We start from the raw sequence: 14224 nt of genomic DNA, 5'->3' as shown, positions 1-14224 counted from the left end.
TGGCTGTTCTGTATAGTTTAATAGGAGCCTAGTACTGCTCTTCTAATTTAAGGCTCACAATCACCCCTGACAAGAAATAGTATAGGCATATTATACATTTCCTGAATCTTTTTTTGTGTCCCTGTTGCTCCTAGATGACACGAGGCTAAAAGATAGTACCGTACTTTTCGCACTATAAGCCGCACCTGAATATAAGCCGCAGCAGCTAAATTGAATGATGTGTACATATATAAGCCGCACTGGACTATAAGCCGCAGGTGTTTTAATGTTTAATTACCATATGTAATTAGCATTGGGACACAATACTGTCGGACAAATAACAAGAATTAACTCATTTACAAGTTGTATTAAGTTTAGCAAATAAGGGAACAGATAAATAACATTTCAATGCAGTCAAAAAAGCAATATTTAGATTTTTACATTTTCGGGTTTTGTCACGTCGAGTCACATATAAGCCGCACCGTTATATAAGCCGCAGGGTCGAAAAATGGGGGAAAAAGCCGCGGCTTATAGTCCGAAAAGTACGGTATATAATTTAGGCGAAAATCGTGTAAACATGTGTGTTGTTGACTGTTCAAAGAGCTCCAGTGACCTCTATATTGGTCAGAAAGATTCACATCTTAGCTTGAATGAAAGATGACATTAAAGTCTGCTTTAAAATGATACCAAAGACAATATTGTGAAACATTGACAGATGTCCTCTACATGGGTATACTTCATGACTTGATAATTATGATACAGCTACCACTTAGGAAGGGCTATCATACCAAAATATCATCTACAGACATAGATCTTGAAAAAAAATTATATGTAAGTTTCGTCACCTAGAGTGGTACTGACAACTGAAATGTTGGGCTCTGGCCCAAGTACTGATCCGATCCATTACTGAACAGTATAGACTCTGACCATCAGTTTGGACAAAATGATTGAGATGTATAATACAATTTCCTCCATTAGAGAGATTCTTGGTCATTTTACATCAACATACCATAAAGAATGCAAAAAAATAACGAAAATGCTATGGGATTGAAAAACACTTTTGATTGTACTGGATCTTTAATACTAGGGCTGCCTCCTCTTCTAGCTGAAATTAACTAACGTAGGCAGAACGAATGCTGAATGGCACCCGCTTCACTTCTTTGGTCCACGCCAGATGCATGCGTTGCTCATGGAGGGGGGGGGGGGGGTGATTTCACCCCATGCTGAAGAAGTGATTTCCTGACAGTTGATGAACACATCTCTGGTCAGCACTTACTAGATGAGGTGCTTCAGCATGACGCACTCTGGTCAGCACTAGATGAGGTGCTTCAGCATGACACACTCTGGTCAGCACTAGATGAGGTGCTTCAGCATGACACACTCTGGTCAGCACTAGATAAGGTGCTTCAGCATGACACTCTGGTCAGCACTAGATGAGGTGCTTCAGCATGACACACTGGTCAGCACTAGATGAGGTGCTTTAGCATGACACACTCTGGTCAGCACTAGATGAGGTGCTTCAGCATGACACACTCTGGACAGCACTAGATGAGGTGCTTCAGCATGCCACACTCTGGTCAGCACTAGATGAGGTGCTTCAGCATGCCACACTCTGGTCAGCACTAGATGAGGTGCTTCAGCATGACACACTCTGGTCAGCACTAGATGAGGTGGACACACTCTGGACAGCACTAGATGAGGTGCTTCAGCATGACACACTCTGGTCAGCACTAGATGAGGTGCTTCAGCATGACACACTCTGGTCAGCACTAGATGAGGTGCTTCAGCATGACACACTCTGGTCAGCACTAGATGAGGTGCTTCAGCATGACACTCTGGTCAGCACTAGATGAGGTGCTTCAGCATGACACTCTGGTCAGCACTAGATGAGGTGCTTCAGCATGACACACTCTGGTCAGCACTAGATGAGGTGCTTCAGCATGACACACTCTGGTCAGCACTAGATGAGGTGCTTCAGCATGACACACTCTGGTCAGCACTAGATGGGTTGCTTCAGCATGACACACTCTGGTCAGCACTAGATGAGGTGCTTCAGCATGACACACTCTGGTCAGCACTAGATGAGGTGCTTCAGCATGACACACTCTGGTCAGCACTAGATGAGGTGCTTCAGCATGCCACACTCTGGTCAGCACTAGATGAGGTGCTTCAGCATGACACACTCTGGTCAGCACTAGATAAGGTGCTTCAGCATGACACTCTGGTCAGCACTAGATGAGGTGCTTCAGCATGGCTGCCTGTAGGAAACACACATTTACAGAAGTGTTAATTAAATCAATTCATCAACAAGGTTCTTTGACTATTAGTGGACTAATAATGTATTGAGTGGAGGACAACCCTACCTTGTACTTAAAAGTAGTTTTCACTTCCGCTGTTGTCTAAAGTTCTCATCTTTTGTTTTTCAGAGGAAGGAAACAGAATTGCAATGGCCCTACCGTGGTGAGTGACAACATATTAGTCAGGTTTACTTGTAATCTTCATTTAGGACCTCCTGGTTACACTGATCCATCACATGACGCAGAGATAACCGATATTACGGTATTACCGCCCACATTGCCTGTTCCACACGATGTGAAAATCCGCCTAAAATATATACCTAGGTAAATGGAATATTGCTCCACTTCTACAAGGGCTATTTGCATATTCTTGGTATCTAGGTACATCTATGGACCTCAGGGAATGTATTCAGTGTCAGAAATATTGCGTCTATTACTAGGCTTGCTTAAATTGTGATTAAACAAAGGAGAATATTAATTATGATTTTTCTTTGCATCTTTGACAGTGAATAACACCATGATAATAATGACCAAACCTAAAAAACTGCCACTGATCTCGTTCAGTACCCTCTTGAGATCATGTGTACAAAAAATCTAAGGAAATTAATAAAGGGAAGATGATTAAACCGAAGGTTCTGTAGATACAGTACTGAATTCTCCCATCCGGACCAATGCAATTTGAAATATTATTATAGAATATAGAATATGATGCTTATACATTACCTTATTATCGCCAATTCGCACATTTATATATATATTAGGGATGTCCGATATTATCGGCCTACCAATATTATCGGCCGATATCGGCATTAAAATGTGATATCGGAAAATATCGGTATCTGTTTTCAATTATTTATTTTTTTTCTATAGAAATGATGTCCGATGTTATCGGCCTACTGATATTATCGGCCGATATCGGCATTAAAATGTGATATCGGTTGATATCGGTATCGGAAATTAAGAGTTGGACAATATCGGTATCGGTAAAAAAGCCAATATCGAGCATCCCTAATATATATACATATATTATCTTTCAAATGCCCGAGTTCAATTTGGATTTAGTATCACCAGGCGTGCATAAGAACAGATAATGAAATCTACTGTAATCTAGTGTACTTTTAAATTTTCCCCACAGTGCAACCGTTTTGAAACTAATTTCAGATCTAATTGTTCCTGCATGCTAACAATAGGGAGGAGAAACTAACTGCGTTTCAATATTTGTCAAAAACGTAAGCTTTTGTGGCTTATTATCGCGAATCATAAATGTTATTGATATGATTCATTCAGAACGCTGAACTTTGAAAGCCCACAGTATCTGACAGGAAGTGTAGTTCGGAAAAATTCGACAGCTATGCATGTCCTTTACAAAATGGCCACAAAAAGACTACAATTCCCATGGTTCAAAATTTCCATTTCCGTTTCCGTCTTGGAATAGACTTCAGAAAATCGAAAACTTAAAACGATCTAATGGCACTTTTAACCTATTGCTAAACTAATGTATTGATGATAATATACATTCTACATGCTTTTGTGACATGTTAGTGATGTTAATACTTGAAAACGTTTGACAAAAAAATCGCAACTTATATGCGATATAATATTTTTTTTTAATTTATGACCAGATGTCATTTTTTGGGTTGGTACCGACCCCGTGGGGTGGAACAGGTTACGAGAACATTTCGTAACGAGAACCAGTGGTGGTGGGCCTGATCTCTGCCAACGACGAGAGGGCCTACCTGGAAGAGGTCAAGGTCCTGGCGGGATGGTGCCAGGAAAACAGCCTCTCCCTGAACGTCAGCAAAACTAAGGAGATGATTGTGGACTTCAGGAGGTCGGGGGTCAAGGACTACAGCCCCCTCAGCATCGACGGGGCACCGGTTGAGAGAGTCAACAGCTTTAAGTACCTCAGAGCCTACATATCCGAGGACTTGACATGGACCACACACATTGACAGTGTTGTGAAGAAGGCACGACAACGCCTCTACTTCCTCAGGCGCCTAAGGAAGTTCCAAGTCAGTCAGAAGATCCTTAAGAACTTCTACTCATGTACAATAGAGAGCATCTTGACCGGCAACATCACCTCCTGGTTTGGGAATAGCACTGCACAAGACCGAAGCAGACTACAAAGAGTGACACGTTCAGCCGAACGCACAATTGGAGGGGGGCTCCCCACCCTCCAGAACATTTACAACAAGCGTTGCAAGGGCAAGGCTAAGAGAATCATTAAAGACTCCAGTCACCCGAACAACTGCCTCTTTGAACTGCTGCGGTCAGGCAAGCGATACCGGAGTCTCAAGGCGAGCACAGAAAGACTCAGAAGAAGCTTCTATCCCCAGGCCATCAGGCTGCTAAACGAACAATGAACACTACACAACAACAACCACCAAACGCACATAGCACACACATCCACACGCACACACTCACTTTAAACAAACACACTGTAGCACCCACTCCACACACTTTATAGCACACACCCACTTTAAACAAACACACTGTAGCACCCACTCCCCACACTTTATATTTATTGATGAAGGATTGCACTACAACTCGTACACCTTACTGTAAATTGTACCTAAATTGTACCTCATCCCATTTCTGCTTTGCACTATATAGTACTGTACATTAGTACACTGCATAGTATTGTATATTATATGGTAACTCAGAACATTGTACATATGTCTATACCGAACACTGTGACCTCATTTTCTTCTTCTAAATTACATGCTATACTATGTTATTTGATACTATCTTGTCTAGCACAGTCTCTGGAGCGTAACAGTAAGAAGCATTTTGTATGAAAGTATTCTGTACTTCTGTATGACAACTATTAAAGAAACTTGAAAACTTGAAACTTATGTAATCGTGTCCAACAGCTCTGCCAATGGACGGTGAACGTATCCATCGGTGTCGAAACGTTTCACCTCTCTTCACTGTCTGTCAAAACGGACACAAGCTCAAAAACATCAGCCCCGGACAACAACCGGAATACTTTTCATTCAAAGCAGATTACAGACATAACGGATCAATGTAGCCCGGCCCTTAGACCTGATGTGTACCAGACGAGCGCTATAGAAATGTAGCCATTGTTGATAAACATCTGTGTTGATGAGCGAGTTGATATCTCTTGTTTGTAGCCCAGAGGAAGATTGGTGACCAGGAAGCCAGTATGCAGCACTCCCACCACACACAGGACGAGAGCGGACAAAGGTAACCGCTTCAAACCTTTACTTTTATAGTGTCCTGGTGACTCACCATGCTAAAGGTGTCCTGGTGGTGACTCACCATGCTAAAGGTGTCCTGGTGGTGGCTCACCATGCTAAATGTGTCCTGGTGGTGGCTCATCATGCTAAAGGTGTCCTGGTGGTGACTCACCATGCTAAAGGTGTCCTGGTGGTGGCTCACCATGCTAAAGGTGTCCTGGTGGTGACTCACCATGCTAAAGGTGTCCTGGTGGTGACTCACCATGCTAAAGGTGTCCTGGTGGTGACTCACCATGCTAAAGGTGTCCTGGTGGTGACTCACCATGCTAAAGGTGTCCTGGTGGTGACTCACCATGCTAAAGGTGTCCTGGTGGTGACTCACCATGCTAAAGGTGTCCTGGTGGTGGCTCACCATGCTAAAGGTGTCCTGGTGGTGACTCATCATGCTAAATGTGTCCTGGTGGTGGCTCACCATGCTAAAGGTGTCCTGGTGGTGGCTCACCATGCTAAAGGTGTCCTGGTGGTGACTCGCCATGCTAAAGCACACACCATGTAATCACGATGTCCTAGGTTCAAATCTGTGTACAATCTCACATTCTTATTCTATCCTAGTAACACTAGGGTCCCACTATTGATGACAAACTCTCGTTCATATTTAGTGAAATGGGAGTGTGCCTATCATCAGTTAAAATGTAACAGGAATCATGGCCGATGCTGCACACATTAAAATTGTCATTTAGCTGAACACTTTTATCCAAAGCAACTTACAAGTTATGTATGACAAGTCAGCAGGAAGGGTACAACTCTTTCAGCTGAGTAACAATGTTCATCAAAGTGTTGAAACTTGAGTGCTGCAGTGTTGAGTGCCTAGTAGTATAGACATATTAGTATATTAGGAAGAGTGCATGATAGTAGAAGACGGTAGGAAGGTTAGTGTTTTCTTTTTTTTTCTTTTTCAGATATTGATTGAAGAAGTGTGTTTTTAGTCGACGGCGAAAGATTGGTCGGGTTCTGGCTATCCTAACTGTGGTGGGAAGTTCGTTCCACCATTGTGGAGCAAGGACCGAGAATAGGCGGCTTCTCTCTGATGACTCCCGGAGCTAGGATAGGAGTGGGTCTGAGGCGGCCAGAGGATGTAGAGCGGAGGGATCTTGAGGGTGTGTAGTTGGAGACCATTGACCAGAGGTAGGCAGGAGTCATTCCCTTTGCTGCACGATATGCCAGGTCGAGGACCTTGAAGCGGATTCGTGCTGTGATGGGGAGCCAGTGCAGCTCTCTAAGAAGTTGGGTAACAATGGGCTGATCTAGGTTGGACTTGGAGCGTGCGCGGCTGCGTTCTGAATGAGCAGCAAGAAGTGCATTGCATTACCGGTAGTTGAGGCGAGACATTACTTTTGATTGCACAAGGAGTTGGTTGGCTTCTTTTGTCAGGAAGGCGCGGATCCTTCTGACATTGCTCAGAAGGAATCTGCAGGTTCTGGTTGTTGCGGTGATGTGAGCGGAGAAGTTCAGTCTGTCGTCAAGGACTATACCAAGGTTCTTGGCGGTCGGGACGACTGTGATGGAAAGGTCTGTCAGCGGGGAGGATTTGCTCGGCAGGTGAAGCAATTTTGCTTTGTTTAGGTTCAGTTTGAGGTGGTTGGGCGTCATCCAGGCGGAGATGTCGGACAGACAGGCCAAGATCCACTCAGAGACTGGATATCTGAGGTAGGAAAGTAGAGGAAGAGTTGAGTATAATCGGCATAGAAATTATACGAGAAGGCATGAGACGTGATAATGTTACCCAGAGATTTGGTGTAGAGGGAGAAGAGAAGGGGTCCCTAAAACTTCCTCTCGGCATCTGTAATGGGAGAGAAAGATGACAGAGTAAAGGATGAGGTTCTTGATTCAGCATTTGAAATGGGTAAGGGTTGGGAGAAGCAGCTCTCAAAAGAATATTGCAAAGTCTTTGGCAGAGAGAGAGGAGGGTGGAGGAGTAGGGCGGGCCATACTTTTTTTTTTTTGGAAAATCAATCGAGTGGGGTGTCTAAAATATGTGTTTTTTTGTGGGGAATTCAAATATGGGATTATTTTTCTAATCGGATAACTCCTACCTACATTGTTTTGGATTTCAAAATGGCCGATTTGACCATTTTTCACCCCTTGGCCATACATGGATGCCAACATGAATCTGAAGGAAATCCTAACATGCAAGGTGTCTAAATGATGTGTTTCTTAATGGGGAATTCAAATATGAGTTCACTTTTGGGATAGGATAACTCTAACCTACATCATTTTGGATTTCAAAATGGCCGATTTTACCATTTTTCACCCCTTGGCCATACATGAATGCTAACATGTATCTGAAGGAAATCCTAACATGCAAGGTGTCTAAATGATGTGTTTCTTAATGGGGAATTCAAATATGAGGTCATTTTTGGGATAGGATAAATATAACCTGCATAATTTTGGATTTCAAAATGGCTGATTTTACCATTTGAACCCATTGGTATTGTATTACAAAATTGCAAAGATAAAAAATATATGGGAAATCATTTATAATGACAAAGCCATCAAATTTATTAACAAGTGAACTGTATATAACTGGATACAACTCCAAAGATCAATAATAATAATAATAATACTAACAATAATAAATTGTATTTGTAATGCACACAAACACCTAAGTGCTAAATCTCGATCTCCTGACTTCTTGAACTTTGCCAGGTTCCAATATCTTGATTGGACTCATTCTTGGATGGCAAGATCTCCTACTGTACTGCTTTAGCCACCAACCTACAAACACAAACTTAAAGTCAACGTCAGCCATAAATAGGTGAGCTCTTTCCACTCAGCAGAAACCTCTGTAACCATTTTAACAAACGTCTCAATGTATTGAGAAAATCCATGGGGCTCCATCAATCCTCTATCTTCTTAAAACATTGGAAAGGCAGGGGATGGAAAAGAAGGCAGAGAAAAGGAGAAGGGGCAAAGAAGAAAGCTTTGCAGCAGCAGACAAGGTTGCCAGGAAGGATGTTGAGAGCTTCCTTACAGTCCCTGAAGTTGAGCTCATTCCTGAAACTGACCCTGCAGCTTCAGCAAAGCTACGGAAAAATTATGATGAGATTCCAAACATCACCCTTGCTAGTGTAAGGTATGGCATAGGTCTAAGGCCAACTGCAGCTATAGCAACTGCAGCTCTGATTGATGCAGGACTCATCTTAGAAGATGACACAAGTAAAGTGATTGATAAGAACAAGGTTAAGAGAGCACAAGAAAAGTTGATGCAAGAGCTGGGGGAAGAGTTTGAGGAGAAGTGCAGGGAGGAGGGGGGGGATCTCCTGTATCCTCTTTGATGGGCGGATTGACATGACCAATGTGATGATGGAAGCTGAGGGCAGTGACCAATTTTTTCCTGCAAAGATCAAGGAAGAACACTATAGTGTTGCTAGTGAGCCTGGCAGCAACTATCTGTTCCACTTTACACCAGAGAAAGCAACTAAAGAGGAGTCCCATGCAGAGAAGATTGCTAAGGTCCTGTTTGCCTGGCTGAAAGAGAGAGGTTCTGATAAGACCTTGTGGGCCATTGGAGGAGACTCGACCAATGTCAACACTGGAGTGAAGGCAGGTGTAATGCGGAAGCTGAAGCTGCACCTGGGGAGAAAGCTGGTCTGGTTGGTGTGCAACCTGCACACTGGTGAACTTCCACTGCGCCGTCTCATTGTTGAAGTTGATGGGGCTACTCTGTCAGACAACAAATTGTCTGGGCCAATAGGACAGCTCCTTGATTCTGTTACAGACTTGGAGATCAATCCTAACTTCACCAGGATCTTTCTTGGCCCTCCGCTGATCAAGCTGCCTGAGAAGATCATTCAAGATCTCTCAACTGATCAACACTATGGCTATAAGCTGGTCTGTGCAATCAGGGATGGAGTGCTTTCTGCAAGGCTGGCTCTGCTGGAGATTGGACCGGTAAACCACAGCCGCTGGCTCACCACAGCAAACAGACTCCTCAGGCTCTGGGTGTCAAAGCATCAACTTAAAAGAAAGAACCTGAATAATCTACAATGCATTGTGGAATTCATCATTGGAGTGTATTATCCATGTTGGTTCAACATGAAGGTCAAGCACTCCTGGATCGAAGGGCCTAGGCACATCCTGTTTCAGCTGGACTGCCTCAAGTCTCAGAGGAAGGAGGTGCTGGATGTTGTGATGCCAACTGTGAGAAGATCTGCTTGGTATGCCCACAGTGAAGCCATCCTCCAAACACTGCTGTGCTCTGAGGATCAAAAAGAGAGAATTGAGGGGGTGGAGAGAATCCTGGCCATCAGGGGAGAGGGGGATCCAGACACTCAGCTGGGAGACTCCTGTGTCAGGATCAGAAGAACACCTCACATCAATAGCGACGCTTCCAGCATTGGTGGCTTAATCAGCTGGTCAGAAGATTTGTCAGAGCCACCTCTCACCTGCTCCCTAAGCACCTCCGAGGTGAAGAACTTAATCAACACCCCCATGGAGGTTCTCGACTGGCCTTGCCACACACAAAGCATCAAGAGGGTTGTTAAAATGGTGACTGAGGCCTCTGCTAAGTACTTTTCACAAGAAAAAAGGGATGGAGGGATCAGGGCTCAGGAGACCAGCAGGAGGCTGATGTCCAAGAATGAATCCAAGCAGGACTTGTGCAACCTGATCAAATTTAAGAAGATAGAGGATTGATGGAGCCCCATGGATTTTCTCAATACATTGAGACGTTTGTTTAAATGGTTACAGAGGTTTCTGCTGAGTAGTTCTGGAAAGAGCTCACCTATTTATGGCTGACGTTGACTTTAAGTTTGTGTTTGTAGGTTGGTGGCTAAAGCAGTACAGTAGGAGATCTTGCCATCCAAGAATGAGTCCAATCAAGATATTGGAACCTGGCAAAGTTCAAGAAGTCAGGAGATCGAGATTTAGCACTTAGGTGTTTGTGTGCATTACAAATACAATTTATTATTGTTAGTATTATTATTATTGATCTTTGGAGTTGTATCCAGTTATATACAGTTCACTTGTTAATAAATTTGATGGCTTTGTCATTATAAATGATTTCCCATATATTTTTTATCTTTGCAATTTTGTAATACAATACCAATGGGTTCAAATGGTAAAATCAGCCATTTTGAAATCCAAAATTATGCAGGTTATATTTCTCATATCCCAAAAATTACTTCATATTTGAATTCCCCATTAAGAAACACATCATTTAGACACCTTGCATGTTAGGATTTCCTTCAGATTCATGTTGGCATCCATGTATGGCCAAGGGGTGAAAAATGGTAAAATCGGCCATTTTGAAATCCAAAATGATGTAGGTTAGAGTTATCCTATCCCAAAAATGAACTCATATTTGAATTCCCCATTAAGAAACACATCATTTAGACACCTTGCATGTTAGGATTTCCTTCAGATTCATGTTGGCATCCATGTATGGCCAAGGGGTGAAAAATGGTAAAATCGGCCATTTTGAAATCCAAAATGATGTAGGTTAGAGTTATCCTATCCCAAAAATGAACTCATATTTGAATTCCCCATTAAGAAACACATCATTTAGACACCTTGCATGTTAGGATTTCCTTCAGATTCATGTTGGCATCCATGTATGGCCAAGGGGTGAAAAATTGTCAAATCGGCCATTTTGAAATCCAAAACAATGTAGGTAGGAGTTATCCGATTAGAAAAATAATCCCATATTTGAATTCCCCACAAAAAAACACATATTTTAGACACCCCACTCGATTGATTTTCCAAAAAAAAAAAAGTATGGCCCGCCCTAGTGGAGGAGTGAGGAGGGAGGACATGGTGGCGTGCAGTTTGCGAAGGTTCTTAGCCGAGGCCTCGATCTTAGGGTGAAAGAAAGAAGCCATGACAGTAGTATACGAGAGGTTGTGTCTGATACATGGAGGGGAGTTACCGTGGTGTTAATGATGCTGGAGTCACAGGAGAATGAGATCCAAGGAGCTGCCAGCTTTGTGAGTGGGAAGCATGGCGGTCGGAGTCAGGTCAAAGGAACAGGTCAAAGGATTGTAGGAGAGAGACCACTGTGTCTGACTGAGACGAGTCAGGCAGGTGGAAGTCACCCATTAGGAGGATGGGGGTGCCATCTTCTGGAAAAGGGCTTAGAATCATGTCCAGCTTGTCTGGGTAGTGTATGAGGGGACCTGGAGGGCGATGGAGAGTAACAATGGTGAGATTTAATGGGTTAGAGACAGATACTGCATGGTATTCGAGAGAGAAGAGTGACGGAGCTGGAAGTGATATTACATTTGTAGTCCACGAGGGAGAGGTCAGAAGACCAGTGCCTCCACCACGTCTGGAAGGTCGTGGTGTGAGTGAAGTTATAGTTTATAGATAAGGCTGCGAGTTATCTGGTGTTATCCAGAAGAGTTGTTGTTACAACGTACAGGGATTTAACTCTCTGGCCACTGACCCAATGAAATACACTTTTCTTGCGTATAGTTTTCAGCTGCGACCAGCAGCTCTATAGCTCACTGTGTTGGTTGGTTGGTCCACAAAAGTGTCCCCACCCTCTAGCAGCCACACTTTTCACCCCAGGAGGCTGAAGTCTTGAAAGACACCTGAAAGGGTAAAATTTTGTTAATCTTCTTGTCCTCAGAGAGTTCCACGTGTCCAGATCTGACTGAGATCGACGCCAGGCTGCAAGCTCTTCAGGACTACATGAGGGACTTGGACACGGGACACTAAAGACGGACATCATGGCGACATGGTACTCAGGACCTGGACATCTTTAACTATGCAGACTGGACACACAGGGGCTGAACAGTATATGGAAATCATACAGATGTCTCATATCGCTGAGACGGCAATATTGGCTTTCTGAAAATGTTTTTAAATTGATATAATAAAAGAGAGAAAGTGATATTTTATAATAAACATTTTCTCTGTGTAATACTAGGAGATCGGTCATCACTGTAAAACCCAATGGGAGTATCAGTTTTAAACTTGATACTTGACCTTAAAAATGGTATTTGCAAGTTATATTGCAATCTTAATATCTGCTAAGAAAACGGCAACATGATATTTAGTTAAAAATTGATCATCCCTGTCACAAATATGGGCGTCCTCTGCTACACACAGAATTGCCAAGGCCCACGTTATGATGATATGTGTATATATCGTAATGACCACTGATGCCTAGACTCACTATCCCTTGGCTAACGGGTCAGACTCTAGTTGACTGGTTAGCGCTGTCGCCTGTGGTCTGGGCAACCCGGGTTCGATTCCCAGTTGCCCACTGAATTTGCTACAATATTATGTAAATATTATGACTCTCCTTCCTGAAGATTGAATGGTCTGGAAGAGTATTTGCTTTTAGTGTCACTTGGCCAAGCTGCAACACTGCACCTCATCGTTTTTACCTAGAAAGTTGTTTAGAAACCCAACTCTGACCTTAACACTAACCTTAATCTAATCTCAGTGGAGATATCCCCCCCCCCCGGCGATGAGTTATTCATATTATTTGTGATAAAAGACCCCTCAAGTGTTGTCATAATTTTTTATGACCTATGGTGAATATGAACAATATTTTCCTTTCCCATTTATACCAGTAATTTTGTCCTCTATACTGCATTTTTGGGTGAGAGGTAAATGGAAGTTGTACAGGAGGATTACATGTTTTGCTAACTAGCCTATTTTTAAGAGCCAAGCACTAAAGGAGTGGATGTTGCAGTTTGGTTACAGCTCCACTACGAGATGCCCTGAGGCTGGAAAGCTGAGCTAGTTCTAATTAAAGGTGCTATAGATCACATTCAGCCACTACATTTCGCATTAGAGCAACAGCATGTCATTTATCCAATTAGGTGCATTCCACGTGGCGAAATTGGAAATAGGTAGGGGATACATCCATGCAACATGTAAATGACAATATTCATTTTGGACCTGCCAACTTAAAAAAAATATATATATATATTCATTAATCAATAAAAAGTTTTTTGGGAAAAGCAATACTTTTATTCTGCATCTTTCTAAAAGCTCTGGATGTATTATTAAAAGAAAACATTACTCTACATAAAAGTGTTCTCTAAATCACCTTTAATTAAGCTAGACGTTTCCTTTTTTTAAACTGCTGCTTCAAAATTCAAAACCAATATTGGAAGACCTTGTTCAAAGTAAAGAGCCTGTGTGAACCACAGACAAAGTTTAATAACCAATTCACTGTCCCATGCCTTGGGATACGGAGGGAACCGCTCTCCCTTATTTGGGCAGAAGAATTATATAACACATGTTAGATATTGATTTTTAAAGTGATGGAGAGAAAGAGCCAGGCAGTGTTGTCTGGTGCGAATGGCAGCTACCACTTTGGATGCTACTGAGCCAGTTGTATTTTTGTATGTATTTCTTGTGTGTGATTGACCATGTGTTATTTGTAATTATGTTTTTATGAAGTTCAAATGTGATTTCTATATGTAATGTTCTATATGTACTGTAACAACCGCCAGTAAACCACAGTGAAGATGATCGATAGAAATGACTCTGCACATCATTTTATTTTAAAGCTACAAGGAGAATTGTCCTGATGCCTTGGTATAATTACAGTAAACAAATGAGACCTTTGCCGAAATAATTAGTATACGAATCTTAACCACATTTCCCGTAAACCCTGTTGCAAGAAATGTTGTTGTTTGTTCAGACCCCCGGGCGAACAGCCTTTGCTAACTTTGAACGTGGAGTTATTTATTTATATATATATTTTTATATATGCAATTCTATAAAGAT

At 42.4% G+C, this 14224-nt stretch overlaps 1 protein-coding gene across 3 annotated transcripts in view; it reads left to right on the top strand.

Moving 5' to 3' along the window:
- ccdc61 (coiled-coil domain containing 61) overlaps positions 1–13966 on the top strand; it is a 40852-nt gene extending 26886 nt beyond the window's left edge. For all 3 annotated transcript variants that reach the window (XM_084321952.1, XM_084321953.1, XM_084321951.1), the window contains 3 exons: positions 2406–2439; positions 5411–5483; positions 12105–13966. In XM_084321952.1, the coding sequence (XP_084178078.1) occupies positions 2406–2439; positions 5411–5483; positions 12105–12193 (196 nt within the window). In that variant the 3' untranslated portion in view covers positions 12194–13966. The remainder of the gene's footprint in view (positions 1–2405; positions 2440–5410; positions 5484–12104) is intronic.
- The last annotated feature ends 258 nt before the right edge of the window (positions 13967–14224 follow it).

This window comes from Notolepis coatsorum, assembly GCF_963971535.1.
Source record: "Notolepis coatsorum genome assembly, chromosome: 1".
NCBI lineage: Eukaryota > Metazoa > Chordata > Actinopteri > Aulopiformes > Paralepididae > Notolepis > Notolepis coatsorum.
Note: the sequence above shows the minus strand (reverse complement) of the source record. Positions and strands in the feature narration are given on the sequence as shown.